This window comes from Pelmatolapia mariae, linkage group LG14 (genome assembly GCF_036321145.2).
Source record: "Pelmatolapia mariae isolate MD_Pm_ZW linkage group LG14, Pm_UMD_F_2, whole genome shotgun sequence".
NCBI classification, from domain to species: Eukaryota; Metazoa; Chordata; class Actinopteri; order Cichliformes; family Cichlidae; genus Pelmatolapia; species Pelmatolapia mariae.
Window position 1 is genome coordinate 28,599,747 of NC_086239.1, and position 19,236 is coordinate 28,618,982.

The window sequence follows — 19,236 nt, forward strand, 5'->3', positions numbered from 1 at the left end:
TGAGGCAATTTAGGGGTTAGGGATAGTTTGTAAAGTGGTGATGTGCGCAGATAAGACAAGTGCATTCTTTTTAAAGGGAGTCTTGTAACAAATTATATTTGCGTACCTTCACTACTTTATATCTTTATATCTTAAATTACAATCATTTGTTATCTTCACGTAAAAAATATAGAGTGTGACTTCTGCATGCTTTGCTCCAGCTCGTCCTCGCGCTGTACCTGGCTGTGTGAGTGCGTCAGAGCTGCATGGTGACCCCCATGGGACGAGCGCAGGTGAATATAACTTTATTAGCTATTGTTTTATTGCTTTAAGGTGAAGAGGTAAAGTCAATTGTGATCCCCAAAACGTCATTCTGCGCTTATCGGTATTGACTCAGGGTTTGTCTTGCTCCTGAGTGAATTTAAGATTTATTAGTAAAATAAAACAATTTAAGGTACATGGATAGTTTTGGAAGGGTTGATGTGCGCTGCAAAAGACAAGTGCATGATTTTTAAAAGGAGGCAAATATATTTGCATACTGTCGCTATATTATATCTGAAACTTCATACAAATATAAAATAAGTTATTGTAGCAGCTCTGAAGCTGGAGACACATTTCACCTATCCATATGACCTCATATGTGGCAATAATTTCCAAAAATGTAAAAACATATGGCTTATTAGAGGCTTTAACAATAAACAACATCTAATTTACAACAAAAAAACACAAAAACAAACAAACAAAAACAAAAAAACACCACAGACACAGAGAAAAAAAATTCCAACACACAAATAAAGTTAAACAGCCAAAAAGTACTTGTGCTGTACTAGCTGAACTCTGTCCCTAACTGTCTCGGTGCTTTTATGGAATAAAACTACTGATCCAGCGCAGCTGAATATGCGCAGCCCTTCTTAAAAGTCTTTATGGCATATACAACAGGGTCCGAAGTCCACGAAAGTTTTGCTGATAAGGGGGGCCAATAAAAGCAGCCGTGCAGCAGTGTAAACACGTCTGCCTCGGCGCAAAGCGGCCCTTATTCTGTGGATTTACATAAAAGCTCGCATCAGCCGGCCCACTCATTACCATGTTTTATATTCCCCCGCTCTCAGAAAGCATCATGGCAAAGTAGCTCCATCCCTCCCCTTCAACAGGGAAGTGAAGCAGCTTCTCGGAGCAGGTGTCAGCAGCCGAAAGGCAGAGAGGAAGAAAGGAACTTTATTCTGACTTTTTTTTTTGGTCTTTTCCCCGCGATCCTCCCTTTCAACCCTGGGCTCCAGCGCGCACACAGCAGGCCTATGTGGTGTTTTTAATGTTCTTTAAAATGGTGTCGAAACTGACATCCTTGCAGCAGGAGCTCCTTAACGCCCTGTTGGACTCAGGAGTTACCAAAGATGTTCTGATCCAGGCCTTAGACGACCTGGACCCCAGCCCGCCGAACTTTGGAGTAAAACTGGAGAACTTGCCCATGTCGCCTCAGAGCGGCAAGATGAACGGAGGGGACGCAGATACGAAGCCCGTTTTCCTCACGCTCACCAACGGCCACAGCAAGGGCAAGCTGTCCGGCGACGAGGGCTCCGAGGACGGGGACGACTACGACACCCCGCCGATACTAAAGGAGCTCCAATCGCTCAACACGGAGGAGGCCGCGGAGCAGAGGGCGGAGGTGGAGCGCATGTTGGCGTAAGTTCTCCTGACAAATTTCTATCTTCAAAAAGTTTATATTATTTTTTTTTAAACTGTATTTTTTTTTATGGCAGACGAGAAAAGCAAGACGAGAAGACAAGAAAGTGAAATTTGCGCATATGCTCGCTTCTTTTTATCCGTCTGAGCTCGCCTAATGTGCTCTTAATTTAGAAGTTTACGCCTTTTTTAAATCAGGTTTTTAACATGTTAAATTTTTTTTTATAATAATAATAGGCATTAATATCCCTAAAACACTTTTCAGGCTTTGTTTACAATTTTAAAATAACCCGCCACGATTAGGTTTTCACTTTCTGGTTACTAATTATCCACACGGATTATTATTTCTTTACCTTTGCAAAATATCAGCTGAACTTACTTCTATTTATTATTAACTATAGCTACTCCACCTCTCGACGATAAAAATGCCGGGCGCACGGACTCCACCAAAAGAAAGTAACGATACAACTTCAATTATTATTATTATTATTATTATTATTATTATTATTATTATTATTATATTTTAACTAATTTGACTGTGACATTTTTTTTTGTTTTCCGGTTCTTCCTCTGTCTGTAAACCCCTCTCACGGAAAAATAATATCCCATCACGAAGCCATTCCTTTCTAATTATCTCCGCTCAAACCACTCATCGTCGTAGAACTAATATTTGAGGCTCTATCATCCACTAACAGCACCGGAAGAATATCAAAACGAACCCACGTGTAGTTAAGTTATTATTAATTTTATTCTATAAATCATCAACTGAAAGATACACAGTGGCGTGTGATTAGAGTGAATGGAGATCTGGTTATTCATTGTCAAAAGTTATAAACTAACATCTCCCACTTAACCCGCAGACTTAGATGTAGGCCTCCACATTCTCCAAAACAAACAGACGTGCGCAGATTTGCAATAATTACCGATGTCCGAGTGTCTGGGCCTGTTAATGTCTGATTGCACGGTAAGGCTCAATTTCCACTCGTCTCTTTTTTAAATATACGCGTAGACACCGCTGCAACAAAAATTTACCAGAATATAAAGGTACAGTTTTACCACTTAAACTTAAATTTGGAAGTTAAATTTATATATGATATAAATTCCATACAACTTAATGTAGTTGTTTTTTTTTTTAAATCACTTAACTGAGTTTTCCTTGAGGTTAAATTTTAATTTTAGGGCCTAATATATGACTGTAACCTAAGGTTTGATTATCATCTTAAGAAATTCTGCATTTTTACATTTTTAAAGAATACCCTGCTGTTTGTGCTATACTAAATTATGTCTTGTTTTATTTTTTATTTTATACTTTGAGTAGATCAGATATTTAAAGTTAAGACAGCCTATGTAAAGTTTGTTTTATGGTTTTAATTTCGATTTTTACTCTTTCTATATTAAATCGAAGAGTTTAGGTAACAAATGCTGCTTAAATCTACTCTGAGCTGAACTAACCTTTGGAAATATTTACAGCTCACTGAGCAGGCTGGAATAATAAATGGGTTGTCTGTGTGGAGACTCTTTATCCTTACAAACCCCTTAAACTCCAGGCTTTGGAAACAGGGAAACAACAAAAGGGAACAAGTTCATGAGTAGTTGTTTCACTTTTGTATTTACTTTAAATATGAACAAGCATCTTTTAAAACCATATCCATATCTGAAATGATACAATCTCACATGAACTAGTGATTTAATAGCATGACTTTTCCAGAACTCTTTATTTGAGCCTCAAAGTTTGAGTAAATGGTGGATTTTCTTTTCATAACTTTCCCCTGAACGCTGCACGTACTTGAGTGCTGGAATGAACCATGTTTTCTGCCCCTGTTGTTCTAACTGAACGCAGAGAGGATCCATGGCGTGCTGCCCGCATGATCAAAGGTTACATGCAGCAGCACAACATCCCCCAACGCGAGGTGGTGGACATCACGGGGCTGAATCAGTCTCACCTTTCCCAGCACCTCAACAAAGGAACGCCCATGAAAACACAGAAGCGAGCGGCCCTTTACACCTGGTATGTCAGGAAACAGCGGGAAATTCTACGACGTAAGTTAATATTTGAGTTTCTCACAGCTTGGCCACAGCCTGAAATGTTTAGCTGGCAGCAGCACGCTGCTTTATTTGGGTTTGAAACCTGTAGGGATATCATGTTTCCTCACCCTGATGAATGGCATGTACATGCAACTATTTTTCATTATGCATCAAAAGTGAAAATGTATCTAATTTATACATTCAAAATGCCAAACGTTGTATAAGAAAGCATTTTGATATCAGCGTTATTGAACATGCCTCTTCTTATTTTCAGAGTTCAACCAGGCAACTCATGGTCCTGGCAGCAGTATGGCTGACAAAGGAAATCCAGATCAGGGTTATTATTTTGCAGAGTTCAATCCATCCGGACAGAGCATGGGTCAGCCTGGCGAAGAGGTGGGCATCGAACCCTCCTGTAAGAAAATGAGGCGCAACCGCTTCAAATGGGGGCCTGCGTCCCAGCAAATCCTGTACCAGGCCTACGAGCGGCAGAAGAACCCCAGCAAGGAGGAGCGGGAGGCTTTGGTGGAGGAGTGTAACAGGTAGACACACAAGAGGCCACTTTTGGCACAAAAATGCTGCCCGTGCAGTACTACCACCACATTCTCACCTGGTGTTGTTCCCCGCAGAGCTGAGTGTCTTCAGAGAGGTGTCTCCCCCTCCAAAGCTCAAGGCCTCGGCTCTAATCTGGTCACGGAAGTGCGAGTCTACAACTGGTTTGCCAACCGGCGTAAAGAGGAAGCCTTCAGGCAGAAGTTGGCCATGGATGCAATCACTGCTCCAAGCCACGGCATCAACCCTCTGCTGTCTCACGGCTCACCACATCATCCCCAGGCCAGCGCTTCACCTCCAAGTAAGATGTCAAGTGGTGTTGCTTTGCAAGCGGTTCAGCAGATCATACGTGCTAACATCAGCCTATGGGAGACTTTAAAGTTGACGGTGGCGCAAAAGGTGCATGATTTTGTTTTCTTTGGTGTAAAACTATTGTAAGGAAAGCACAGAGGCTCACAGCTGATGTGATCAGAGAGGCAGAGAAAGACAGGACAAGTGATCAATGAGCGTGAGTGAGTGAGCTGAGCGAGTGGCATTGTTATTCTGATCTTTGAAAACACTGAGAACAATCCACATTGTACCTGCAATCTCCACTCCAAAGTCAGCATGGAGAAGCATGACACAAAGGGCAGCAACCCCGTGACAGGCCAGGGTCAGGCCAGGGTCAGGGAAGGGGGAACAGACATCACCTCGACGTAGCACCTTCATTTCCACATTTCCTCCTTCCATCGAGGTTTCTAAGGACTCACAGAGTTGCCAAAACAAGGAGAAGGCTGTGGACTGTTGCTCTGACCATTTCACCTTGCCTTTATGTTTGCATTCAAACTAATTAGTATTGACTGAGTTTACCTAGCGTATACTACATAAAAACAAAGCAGATAGGGCTCACAGAGCATTATCCCCATGCCATCACTCACCCTCCATAAATAAATCTGTGTGTTCAGAGACTCACTCAGATCCCATTGTTATCCTCTTGTGTTCGAACACGAGTCCAGCTTTGAAGGGGAGACTAATGGTTTGCTTTGTCTTGCTCTTTTACCTTTCCATAAACTGGTCCCACTCGTGGATTGTCTATTTGCTTAAGGTTTTTTGTCTCCTTGTTTTTGTTGAGAACACCTGAGCAGGCCTGGATATCAGGATGCAAAGAAAGGAAGGTTTGGTGCATGGCGGAGAGAACTTTGTTTCACCAAAATCTCTCCGCTGGCTGCTTACAAGGTGTCCTGCTGGCATCATGCTGACAGCATCAGCTGTTTTTCAGTGTCATCCCCTGACCTGACAATAATATCCCAGCAGGGCACCTCATTGCGTTGCTAGGGCACGGCCTGTATTATGCATGCTTAATGGACAATTAAAATCCTTTGCTGCTACATCTCCCAGGCCTTTGATAAGGGGCTCCTCTGATTCTACTCTCTATACTCTGCTCCAGCAGGAGGTCCCATTGTCTGTGGTGTATTAGAAGACTGCAGTCACTGTAACCTAGGTTCATTTATCTTTGCTGGGCCTGGAGGAGGACTGAATTTAAAGCCCCCCCTCCTCACCTTCATGGACATTAGTATAGTTGCTGAGGCTGGTCGCAGACTTGGAGCAGCAGGAGCTGTCCACTGTGGTATTGGCTCTTTTCTGGCCAGACAGGACTGATGACCCCTTCTTCGCCTATAGAGAAAGCTGGTAACCCCCCTCCTTAAACTGCCGCCACACCTTCAGTCTTACAAGGGAGGTCACTTCTGGGTCATTTCAAAGAAACTCCTCTTAGTCAGGGAGTTTTTATTGATTTTGCTTTGGTTCGTTGATCAGTTGGTCACAACTGGATAGACAGTCAAACAGTGTGACGTGCAGTTTTGGTGGTGACCTTTTTAGGAAATGAAACTGATCTTTCAAGCAGATTGCTTACAGTATTTTATAGCAGCCGTCTGTGTTGTCCCGTGTAATAAGTGCCTAATATTCATCCAGTGATGTTTACTGAGCTTATTAAAAGCATCTTATTTAGCCGTTATTCTTTAAAGTAGGAGCTCCTCAAACAAATTTATAAGGATCATTAACATGGTATGGTTATCAATCAGCATTTTCTTGGCCAAAGAAAAAATAAAAATGAAAGAAAATCATTCAAAAATCATAATTTTTGTATTAAAGTTCTGCGTTTTACAAGATGATTTTTTAAAGCTGAAGCTGAATCTAAAAAATCCCGATGTCTTCTGTATACCCTTTTACAGTGAAGCTAACCTAACAGTGAGCTACTATTAGTTTCATCAACAAAACTGGGATTTTTCAGCATGAAAGTTACTTTTACTCTTTATGCAAAAAGTCATTTTTATCAGCAGGAGCAGTCAGTATCTGCATGGCTCCACCAAGGCTAAAATTTCCCTCCACAAACTGAGTTCCTGGATCCAGAAGGATGTCTGGATTTGTATTAGATTGTAATATATTCTAAAGATGCTCAAAAATGGTGGTTTTAAATTATTCTATTTTGCTTTGATAGGAATATGTAAAAGCAATCTTACATGAATTCAGATTTCCATGGACAAAAGCGAATCACGTGCATGTTAGTCCAAGCTGCTAAAACATTTGTGTCATTTATTGAGTTATTCTGCTAACAAGCAGACAAACAAATCGGACCAATCACGCAACCTGGTTTGTGAAGATAATGCTTGTCTTTTTCTTAAGCGGGATTCTGAATAGACAACTTTTGCTTGTGATGGAGTGTTTTAGATTGATGGTAATTTGACAGCTGAAGCTAAATTGCGCTGTGTAAGCTGAACTGTGTCGTTCTGCACGTTACCAAACTAGCAAACTCAGAAGTTCCAGATCAGATACAGTAGCATGCGTAGGTTGTGTTGCTTTCTGTAACCTCAGGCTAGCTTAAAACAGGGACGCACACACACAGAAAGAATTGCCTAGCTCTGCACTTTCCAGTGCTCCCAGAGTGCTACAAAGAGGAGACTGGCTACGTCCTGCAGAGACCCAGGAGGTCTGTCATATTCAGCGGCACTACAATGAGCACTGCCTGGGGTTGGGGAGCCAGGCTTTGATATTACATGGGTCACACAGGGAGCTAGAGGCTTTTAAACCTGCTGAAGGTCCATGCTACCACTCCCATCCTGAAGTTCTCGCCCTCCCCCTGCTCTCAAAGAGCAAGTTGCAGTGTTTTTTTCTTGACTGGGCCATCAAAAAGACTAGAAACCCTAGTTTCTAACTTTAGTTTGTGGAAGTCTGAGCTTCCCTGCAGCTTAAATTACTGCAGAAGCCAAAGAAACAAAAATCTCCTAAATAGCATCCTTTAAGAGGTGGCCCAGCTCCGAGATAACTGACTTTTTATGAGTCCTCCTCTATTGTGTGGCAATGGGGGTCATGAGTCCAATGGAGTGCTTTATTGTTCTGTGGCAGTGTTTACAAGGCACGGCGGGGTGTTGTGGGGTTGATAGTATGTTGCAGGACACAATATGATGTCTGTTGGCTGTACAAAATGGAGGACAGGTACTTTAGAGGATGAAATATGACAGCAGCTTTGAAGTAGCTGCATTTTAACTATCCGTATTCAAAGCAATAGCTCAGCATTATCAGATGTGCTTGCATGAAATATGTTTGCTTTACTGGCGATAGTTAAATGAAAAGATTGCTATTACTCACATATCTCTTAAATGAGAAGCTTAACAAGAGTTTGTTTTTTAAAAGAAAGACTTGGAGCAGGAGTGATTCAAATCAGCATCTAGAAGATCTGGAAGCTCACCCAGTAACAGGTTATCGGATTTCCTAAACCTGTACAAAGACAGATTTCGGCAAATGTAGAGAAATGGTGTCTCAAGATTGTTATGGTTAAAGCTGTAGATGCATTGATAAAGATGGAGCTGTAAACTACAGAGATTTCATGATTAGTGGTTTTGGCAAAATCTCATTTGAAGCAAACTATACGATTTGCACAGCAACACCTAGAAATCGATGTCCCTCTCATTGCTCACCTATTGTGTCAAAGCCTCTCCCTCTTTTTATCTCGAAATGTGTGCATATCAATACTTCCGACTTCTGCAGGGCGTTCCGGCTGTCACACCTGGGTCAGGGACGTGGGACTTGGGGAAGATGATGTTGATCTTAGTGCAAACAGAGTCTGTCTCTGCACTGTTACTGAGGGAGGGAGGCACTGTGTGACAGTGCGAGGTTGAGACCACAGGATAAGAATGTGTTTGGCATTGCTTGTAATTGTGTAATGTTTACTCTGTTGATATCAGAGGGAGGCCTGCATCAGCAAACATACATTTGATTGTCAGTTGGGAGGTGGAGCATTCCTATGGGCCTCCAGTGAGAGACAGAAAGTAGTCTAGACAGGGGATTAAGTGATGTCATTAAATTTATTCTCATCAATTCACTGTGAATCTCTTTAAACTGTTTGAAATATAATAAAAACTTAAAAGTTTGGAATGTGGACTGTAACTAGGCTCCCAGTTTTATAAGACACTTTTACTCTCATTTTCAGTTCCATTTTGATTTACTCCATGGCAGTAGGGCTGTGCGATATGACCAAAATCTCATATCCCGATATAAGACATCTATCATCCCGATAACGATATAAATCACAAAAATGTAAAATTTTCTGTAAATTCTGTGAATCTCGGGCAGCTCGACTTGCATGAAGTGTTTTCAGCTGGGCGTCGTGTACCTGGAGTTATGACTTTTAGCCGATGCATGAAGCTATACATTTTTAAACATAAGTTGTAACGGCCGCCGTTTTCTTTGTGAATATTTATTACATGGCGTGCTGCGGGGAAAAGCCTGTTCTAACGTTTGAGTCTAAGGTTTATTTTTTAGCACCTACCGCCTCTTTTTTGCTTCTCATCCGTAAACACTGTATACTCTTTCACGGGATTTAGTTTATTTTGAAAAGTCTCAACAGGATCTTGAGCTTTATTGTGAAAGGTTAATATGCAACACAAACAAGCGGACGGCGGAGCCACGCCATTGTTTTACCGTCGTGGTTGCTAACGACAACGCGTAAAAACAGTCGCTTGTCCGTCAGTAGTAGGGTCATATTAAATATAAGAGAAAGAGAGAACTTTAACAAATTAATATAACCACTACAATGACCATCAAAACGATGAAAAAATATTGCCGTAAACATTATATTTTGCCACACTACGAAACAAACGATAGCGTAAAATGAAACGCTAGACGTTTTTATATCGTCACCCGATATATATCGTTATATCGAACAGCCCTACATGGCAGTTTGTTAGTATGATTACCAGTTGAAAAAATTTCATTATCTATCATTCTGAGTTTGCATGCTGGGCTTCGGACCAGAGCCTCTCGTACAAGCTGTTTTAGTCTCATCTCCTTTAGGCCAGCCTCCAACTTTCTTGTGATTGGCTGCCACTTGCAAACAGAAGGATACATCGGCAATAGGGGGATTTGAGAAGAGGCTTAATGTAAAAGGGGGATATAAAGGATTAACAGTACAGGTAACAGTTTAAATTGCTAGCTAAAATTATGCTGCAGGTAAACAATTAAAATAATTAGGTAATAGTATTGATACATAAAGCTCCAGTATTGAGTACCCAAGTTAAATAGATAGCACAAACACAAAACTTCAAAGAAAAAGCTGACAAGTCTGTTTAGTATTGACATGCTAATGTTTCCGCCATTTGGCCTTAAATTCATGCTAGTGCTACCTATTACACTAGAGTTATATGATTTAGGTTTAGCACCATTCATAAATGTGCTGAATCTGGGCTGCTCGTATTTAGCCAGTGAAACAAATAAAACACTTAGGTGGAATCACATAACAGCAAGTTTAAATAGCTAACAAAAATACAAATAAAATTTGGATGCTTTTGGTTGAAAGTACAGATAACAGCTGAAATTGTTAGCTAATTGCACAGATAAACAAATTAAAATAACAATTTAAGTATCTGGTAACAAATATTAATAACATTGGAATATTATTTGTTTAAAGTACAGCTAGCAATTAAAATTATTAAAACTGTTAAAAGTAGATAAAATAGTTGGATAATAATATAGATAAAACTTCAGTTTTGAGTACCTAAAGGCACCTAAATATCACTAATAGTACAAAACTTTAGATAAATAGCTGACAAATCTTTATTTCAGCAATTTATTTTTGCTATGCCATTAAAAATGCTAATGTTTTGGCTTTGAAACCATCATTACAGTTTTGTGCTAGTGTTACTTATTATGGAGTTATATGATTTTGATTTAGCACCATTTGCTGAGAAGGCACATCCTCCTCAGAGACTGAAACAAATAAGATTCTTAGCTGGAAATACACACACAATTTTTTTTTAAAAATATCTAGGTAAAAATGTGAATAAAAACAGGTATTTTTGTACAAAGTACAAAAAAGTATAGATAACAATTGAAATTACTGGATAATAGTATAGATAAACAAATAAAAATGTTAGTTAGAAATAGACTGCTAATATATTGCTAACTACAAATATTAATAAAAATGGGATTAGTTAACAGTATGGCCAACAGTTGGTAGCTAAATACACTGGAATAAAAGCTGAAGATATTTACTATATTAGCTAAAACATCGTAAACCCCATTTAATAAGTTCCTAAACATAATGTACAACTATTAAGTGAAACAGTAGCCTAAAGTAGTGGAGGAAAGGTTGAAGTAATGTTAACAGTAGAGTCTGAATGATATACTTTTGAGACAATTCATTAAGTACAGCTACTATTACTCTTAATCACAGTTATTAAAATACCTTGGGCCAAATATATTGCTCTATAAGGTGAAAAATAAAAAAACACTAGGGACAACCTTTGTTCAAACTGAATATCTTTTCGTAACCCTGACGTAATACAAACATCATTGGTAATGTTTGTATGCTGGTCACAGAGTCTGATGGGAGTCCTGCTTATGTGAGTGCATGTACACAGTGAATGGCCTTGGCTAAGCTGCTCAGATAGCAGCAGTGGACGGGTCATTGTCTTTGTTTGCTCAGTCCTCCCCTATCCGAGTCAAAGAGCAGGTGAGTGTGGTGGGTTGGAGTGACAGCATCACTGCTCAGCACAGATGAGCCAATGCTCTTCACTGCCCTATATACCTGCAATAATTGCAGCACACAGCGACTGTGAGCCAAGACAAGTTAAGTTAACCTGCTCTCTTTCTGGTTCTCTCTCTCTCTCAGTGAGATACGGGCAAGTTCCCAGCGAGGTCACCTCCTCCTCGGCCATCAGTCACCACAGTAGCAACGCAATGGCGACCAGTCAGTCAGTGCTCCAGCAGGTGTCTCCGGGAGGACTGGACCACAGCCACAGTCTGCTGTCACCCGACGCCAAGATGGTGAGTGAACACACCTGGGCCCTGGTGGCCTCAGATTAGATAAGAACCTGCCTGCGTTTAGCATAAACGTACAAAGTAGGTTCCTGAACCTCCTCTCCCATGGACGTGCTGGCAAGAGCCAACAATTAGCACATTGTGCTGCTGTGTTTGGAAGGTGGAGCCACGGTGGCAGCCCGGGCTGTACTAGCAGGCAGCCATCACCAAAGTGCACCAGGCATGTTCATCTCTCAGCCAATAAACCTGACAAAGAAACATTCTGTTCCTATTGATTAAATGCCTCACAAAGAGGAGCCAAAGGTGGAGTGTTGCTTGTTCTGCCAGAGAAATGACGCCAACATTTGATCATGCCCGATACTTTTTTTCTGCATCTACTTCTCCCCTTTTCCCTAGTCCAATATTTGATCAGTGACAAGGAAACCTGCGCATACTATCATAGCGTCTGTACAAGTACTTTTGAAAAACGTGCAATGTGCTAATGTCAAAATACAGCATTATTCAAATCATCAGGAATTACAGTATCCGTCCGTTTGAACTGTTTATTTTGTTTGGAAACTGGGAAAAAATTAGTCATACAGCACAGTTTACCTCTGCCCTGCATTATGTGAAATAAGGGCAGGCATTGTAGTGTGCGGCAGGTCAGAGCTGTCAGTTGTTTTATGCAGATGTGAGTTGGGCCAAGTTCTCCTCTGTGGGCAGGAGGATGTAGTCAAATAAACGCAGCCCCACTGAGGGGGAGGATCCAGATAAAGATTACTGTAAATGTTGGGTGAAGCATTTGTATGAAGCCACATGCGCGGAGAATGTGCAACGCCAACTCACGCAGCCTTCTCGGCGACATTTTATTATGATTTTTTTTTCCCTGGAATTTTTTTCTTTATCAGTATGCGCTTGTGTGTGACGGGAATTACGCAACTGTGGTGTCGTACAAAAGAATCCGAACTGAGTCAACATTTATGTCTGTTGTTTGTCTAACTGCCAACATCTCTTTCACTTTGAACATGAATTTATGTGAATTTACATAGCCAGTACTCTGATAACTCTGAGTGTAGTACTCAGCTAAAAGCAAATAGTACCGCTATAAAACTGTACTGTAATTTTATTTCCATGATCTCTTTACAGATTTCAGGTTCAGGTGGAGGACTTCCTCCGGTCAGCACACTCACAAACATCCACAGTTCCCATCACAGCCATCAGCAGACGCAGAACCTCATCATGCCTCTGTCTGGAGTCATGGCCATAGCACAAAGTATGTCTAGCATACATCAATACAAATTTTCGCTTGTTCTAAAGGCACGTGGTGACTGACATCTTACTTGGGTGTCACCAGGTTTAAACACATCGCAGTCTCAGACGGTGCCGGTGATCAACAGCGTGGCGGGAAGTCTTGCAGCGCTCCAGCCGGTGCCGTTTTCCCAGCAGCTCCACAGCCCTCATCAGCAGAGCCTGATGCAGCAGAGTCCGAGCCACATGAGCCAGCAGCCGTTCATGGCCTCCGTCACACACTCACACAGTCAGTAACACATTTTGATTGTTTTTGTCAGTCCAGTAGGCACTAGTATGCATTTTTAACAAGTTTTTGGAGGTTCCTAACATTAGCTTTTAGGCCTTGTGTTAAAACAAACCACAACTTGTAACCAGACAGTTTTAATGTGTTTATTTAGACACTTAGAAACTTTGATGTGATTTGAAGCTTTAATGGGGAGGAGCTCAGAGTAATCCAGCCTAAAACAACACCACAATCAGCCACCATGCTTCCATCTGGTCTGATTTCCCTCTCAAAGTCAGTTTTTGTGGTTTAAAGCAAAGAGTTCCCACCCTGACTCTTAATAACTAAAGCACAAATGAAAGTGGAAGAAGATAGTTTGTAAATGTTGCTGAATATAATATTACACACCAGGTATGCAGCTTCCTCTCTGCAGCTGTAGATCAGCTCTTAACCTTAATAAATATTTACTTGTCCCTGTTATGGAAGTGTAATAATCTATTATGTCTCCCTTTTTCAGTGTATCCGCACAAACAAGAACCCCCGCAATATTCCCACCCGTCACGTTTCTCCTCAGCCATGGTGGTCACAGACGCCAACAGCCCCCTCAGCTCCATATCCTCGAGCAAGACGGTGAGACTTTAACCCCGTGCCACAAACAGCTACAGTTAGACGCACCTTCTGACCGCTTCCCCTACCCGCCGATGATGATTTCAGTTCGAGTAATTACGGGGACATTTGCATGAGAATCACCGTTCAATTTGCATTTTATACTGTAATTCTTTGCAACTGTCGTGTTTCCCTGCTGATGCACAAAAAAAAAGAAAAATCCTTCTCACCTTACTCTGACTGAGAGAAACAGCACCATCAAAGCTTGCTGCAACAGCAGGAACTAGATCACAGCAGGGAGAAGTGTGTGTGTGTGTTATGACGGTGTGCTGACTTGTTTGATTCCTGTCACATTAGGACGCTCCTGTAAACAAGATGGTGCAACTTGGGGGTCTCTCCTGGGTAAATACAATTTTCTTAGTTCAGTCACGCAGTTTACATGAGTGAAATTATCAAACTCAAACACACATCTAATCACTTAGGACAGTTGTGGCTGTGCACGTTGATCCTTTTGCTTTCTGTTTACGGCTGATGTTCAAACGCTTTCATTAGGAGAGACGGATGTATGGATAGGACACTCCTCAGAATTCCTATTTCCTCTTAAACAGCTGTCTAATCAATCACATGCTCCCTCAGCCTGAACGCCTCTTGATTAATGCTCCCTATTTTCACTTTCCTCTACCCGACGAGACTTACCTCTGCGATCAGGAAATGAGACCTGTTAATCAAAGTTCTCAACCCCTGTGTCCTGCGGCTTTCCTCCATGCTACAGTGAGACTGGAGATGAGATGGGCTGGGTGAGGGGGCGGCGGCTTTTTTTTGTCTCCTTTTTTTTTTTTTTTCTAATTACATCTCTTCCTCTTTCCTACTTCTCCCTGCTCTCGGTGATCGCTCTAGCCTGAAATGTTGTCCACGGTGCTTTCACACACTCAATTTCCCACGCTGAGACAGAGTGATCGTACCGTGAGCTGCTACTGCCAGACTGATGGCTGCAGGGGAGGATAGCTGAGAACGCTGTGTATCCTGTGAGCAGCAAATAACAAAAACTCCTCTAACCTAAGTGTTACTGCCTCCTTAAAACTGACTAAAAATAGATGTTGTCACCTGTAGTGGTAGGTCCTTTACTTAAGTAAAAGCACTAAAACCATAATGTAAAAATGGTTCCAAAGGGCTTGCTCAAACTTTTTTTATTACCTAATATGTACAACCTATATGGAGATCCCTTTTGTCGGTGAAACCATCTGTAATATTTTAGTTTTTGTGAGTTGAACACAACATATTAGCCAAGAAAAAAAAGGTATTTATTCTTTATTAATGATATCATGGATCTGTATGCTCAGATTATGGTTATTGTTTGATAGGGATTTATCTATTTATGGTCTGAATTAATAAATTAATCATGTAGCTAAGTGCAGTTTTATTAGACTGCATCAAATGGACAAAATATTTAATTTTAAATAAGAATTTTGTGAATAATTACATCTTGAAATCTCAGCTTTTTTCTCTACCAGATTGTAGCAGGTTATTTTTGTAAAAATGAGGCTTTAGTTGTACTTTGTCATAATATTTTAAACTAATATCAATGCATTTTTGGGTAAAATGTTAGCCATAAAGGAAGGGAAGTACAAAGTAGCATAAAATTACAGACACAGTGCACATATACTCAGTTATTTTACACCACTTCTTTTTTTATTTAGTGACCTGTTAGCTCCAAAGCTTTCTGAGGTATTTTCTTATCAGGACTTTATTTGGATGGGTTTGCCTTCTTGTCGTGACACCAGCATGCTCGGGCTTTATAACACTTGCTGTTTACCAACCTTTCATTATACCTGAGTCTGCTTCAAACTCGCCTCTGCTCAGAGAGCCGCCGTCTAATGACTCAGGTCTTGGCTGCATGTCAGCTTTATCAGGTGACGCTGTTTGCTGGCCGGGGGGTCACACCGGGGTCAGCTGCCTCCACCCCTGGAGAGGCAGGTGAAAAATAAATTCCACAAACAGTCTAAACGAAGAGAGCGTTTCAATGGAAACGGCTTTTCAGAGTTAGGAGAAGAGGGATGAGGAATGTATTTGGTCAGGTGTGGCACATCAAGGTGGAGGGCTGCTGGAAGTATTCACTGAAGTAAAAGTAGAAATGTGACACTGCACAAGTAAAAGTCTTGCATTTGCAGTCTTAACTGATAAAAGAAATTTGTTCAGTTAATTCATCTGTATTTTGAAGACCCAGTAAAGGCTAAGCTAACTGGGCAAAGTTGTCTTAATTGATTACTGATGTCAACGTATGTGAGAAACCATTCCGCCTTAAAAATTTGCTGGCAGCTGCTGCTAACCTTTGAACGTTGCAGTGAATTCAGCATTTTTAGCACTTCAGCAAGTAGTTTTTGAAACAGACACAAGATTAAAAGTGAACTAAAACCAGCCCAGATGATGATAATAATGTGACAGTTGCTCTTTCTCACTCATTCACATTAATTAAATAGTTGATAGCCTTTATTTACCTCAGCTGCTAAAGGTAACTGGCCTTGTCCTCTGTTTGATCAGGATAACCGGTCACGAGTACCGCTGATCCTCTCCTCTCTTGCTGAAATTGCCGTAGAATGCTCTTGTAATAACACGTCTGCTTTAAATTAACAGCCATCAGCTCTCTTTTTGTTTTTATTTAAAGAATTAACCCCTCATTTCTTGAAAAGGCTTTTATTTTGAAACATGTGAAGGAAAGTTTGTGAAGAAATATGAATACTGATCCTCTGACAGCTGGTTACTTATTCGGACGTTATTCTACATAGCAGAGAATAAATGAAGGAGAAACCATCGCACAGGAGAGAGAGACGATCAGCAGCTCATGGTACTGGTCAGATTGGAGCCGAGGCTGGAGATAGAGTTGACTTTATGAAGCGCTTCTGCTCTTTAACAAATAGCAGTACACTGCTGTTCCTTAGGTCTGTAAGGAATGAAGCCCTTGCTGATTGAATCCATGTTTTTGATAAACTGCATGGCTTTGAATGCTTTTTTGGCTCACAATTAGCTTCATATATTTTGTAGCACATGAAAAACACCATATCTATTCCATTCAATTCAATTTTATTTATATAGCGCCAAATCACAACAACAGTCGCCTCAAGGCGCTTTATATTGTAAGGTAACAAGGTTAACAACTGAAAATCTACACCTGACGGTGCCAATGTGCTAAAGACGTCTTTCCACTGCCCCCAAATGGCTAAAATATCACCTATGGCAGCTTTGTCATTGACTGGTTCTGTTACTTTGGTGGATCATTATAATTTGGTATTAATTTGTGTCCATTGTACTGGGGTATAATATAAAATAAATGCACATTTATTCTATATATTTGAAACATCAGGTACATGAAATGTTCCCTTTATGCCGTCTAATTCAACCAATACGACGATCATGCTTCTTTCATTTTTTTAAGCTTATCCATAAACAGCCATTCACCCCATTAACATATAGAAAAGGGTCAGAATGACAGGAATTCACTGTAGTCCATCATCACCGTTGTGTGTCTGTATATGTAAATTACTGGACAGATTGTATTTATTGTTTTATGAAACACAGCCTTGCTTCGTCTGACATTTCTCTCCTCCTCCTCCTCCACAGTGTCCTCTTCAAGCTTGGTGAGAGCGTCCACCTGACTTCCTCGGTGCCCGGCAACCAGAGCGCATTTTTCCACCCTCTCATCGCGGTGACCATGACAACTCCTAATAACCCGCAACAGCGTGCCGGATGATGAGTCAGTCAACAGACGCAGAGGAGTGACGACGGCGGGCACGGCGGTGGAAATGAGAAATGGGGACAGTGGAAAAAAAACAAACAAAAAACCCCCCCCAACTCACCTGCACCTGAAAGGGAGGAGTCTGGATTTCCCTCTGTGGCACACAAATGATCAACAAGGATGTATGATTTTAACCGAATCTTTTGAAAACAGTGTTCAGTTTTCCATCCTCCCGTCTCTCTCTCTCTCTCTTTTTTTTTTTTTAACAATTTGCAGTCATCCTCTGTTGTGACATTACCAAGGAACAAAAATCGGGCACCAAAAACTGCTCACGAACCAGACTGAAGGCTCTGCGATGACTTTAACTGTGATCTAAGGTGGAAATACAAAGTCACGCTGGCACTAAGGGACAGAGACACTGATCTGCTTGTGTGCAGGCCGAGGTAGGACTGGGCTGAAAGCCTTGCACGTGAGCAGACTACGTGACAATCACAATAACCTTTATTGATCTTGCGTTTGACATTCTAAAAGAGTCTTCCATGTTATTCTTTCACACTCGGTTTACTGTACTAGCAGTAGTGCAAAGGATGAATGCCTGTTCGTCATTCCCAGTTGTTCAGTGTGTATACTGTGATTGAAAAAGACTTTGACAATCTTGAAAGGACTATGCAATGCGTCTGTAGGTGTATGCAATGCTTTGTATAACTGGATTCTGCACAAAACTCCACACACTTGTACACTGTCAGTGAAATCACCAACAGCTGTTGTTGTTAAAGCTGCCTGTAAATAAAAGAAAAGCACATGGGTGTAAGAGTGACAAAATATGCCAAAGGATAGGAGCTTTGATTGCAGCTGCGTGTCTCATAAGCTACTCGGCCATATTTGTAATCTTGGCCTTGCCTCAGTCGTCGAGGGAAGGACTGAGTCACTGACTCTAAATGTGTCCCTTCCCCTTCAGGAAACCTCTGACTGTTGTTTGCACATAGATTCAGGTGAATTTCAGGAATGGCCTCCCTTTATCTCTCCCACGTCCTTCTTCAATCCGAAATAGTACAAATATTGTTAATAACTCCTCATCATAAAATATATATCACAGGATCTCCCCCTCCCCTTGAGTAGAATGATAATAATGTCAAGTATTCAGAAACAAAACAAACATAAAAGTCAGACAATGTTGTGACAGGAACGGCTCTAATCATTGCAGGATTCCAGAAAGGCTGAGAAATGTCGGGGAGAGGAGCAGCTGCTGTGGGTACAGACGCCCACGCTAACAGTATTAAGGTGTGTTCAGAGAGATACCAAAGCGGGGTTCACGCAAATTTGATATCCCTCCCTCCAGCATCCTTCTTCCTCCCCTCCTCCTTCCCCTCTCTCATAGGTGGATACCTCTGAATCACCTCTTACTCAGTCATACCATTAATTTTGTGTGCCAAAGTTCCAAAATCTTGCTGTTGCTCTCTGTCTGAACAAACTGTCGCAGGCTCATTAGCTGGACGATAGTGATACCAAATTTAGCACCAACCATGAGTTTTCTTCTCGCTTTAAGAACCCGTGAGACAAAAAAGGCATTTATGCAAACACAGCTGGCATGTAAGACATGTGGCAGATCCAGTCTCCTGTTCAATATTAGGTCATAATATTGTTATTATTATGTCATTGGTTTGTGACTGTTATAGGCATATTTACTGCCGTCTGATCAGAAGGCACTCGTACTTGTTTGACAGGACATGATTTTCTTTTCCTCCTAATGTATTATTTTTGTATAAAATCGAAATCAATCTTAAATCATTATTTATACTTTGTGAGAAAATATTGGTATTTCAAGTAAAATGTGTTCTTTTTTTCAAACTGACCATGTGTTTGTCGTCATTTTGATTCA

At 41.1% G+C, this 19,236-nt stretch overlaps 1 protein-coding gene across 3 annotated transcripts; it reads left to right on the forward strand.

The window, feature by feature from the left end:
- Nucleotides 1-1,288: 1,288 nt before the first annotated feature.
- On the forward strand, nt 1,289-17,263 carry hnf1ba (HNF1 homeobox Ba). Of its 3 annotated transcripts, XM_063493829.1 has the most exons (10): nt 1,289-1,659; nt 3,500-3,699; nt 3,959-4,226; nt 4,314-4,537; nt 11,381-11,535; nt 12,655-12,781; nt 12,863-13,045; nt 13,539-13,651; nt 13,985-14,029; nt 17,243-17,263. In XM_063493829.1, the coding sequence occupies exons 1-10, from the start codon at nt 1,289-1,291 to the stop codon at nt 17,261-17,263; spliced, it is 1,707 nt and encodes a 568-aa protein (XP_063349899.1). The 3 variants fall into 3 exon arrangements, with proteins under 3 accessions (XP_063349899.1, XP_063349898.1, XP_063349900.1); XM_063493830.1 differs by lacking the exons at nt 13,985-14,029; nt 17,243-17,263 and having other exon boundaries at nt 1,301-1,659; nt 3,959-3,996; nt 4,069-4,226; nt 4,314-4,552; nt 13,539-13,663; XM_063493828.1 differs by lacking the exons at nt 13,985-14,029; nt 17,243-17,263 and having other exon boundaries at nt 4,314-4,552; nt 13,539-13,663.
- The last annotated feature ends 1,973 nt before the right edge of the window (nt 17,264-19,236 follow it).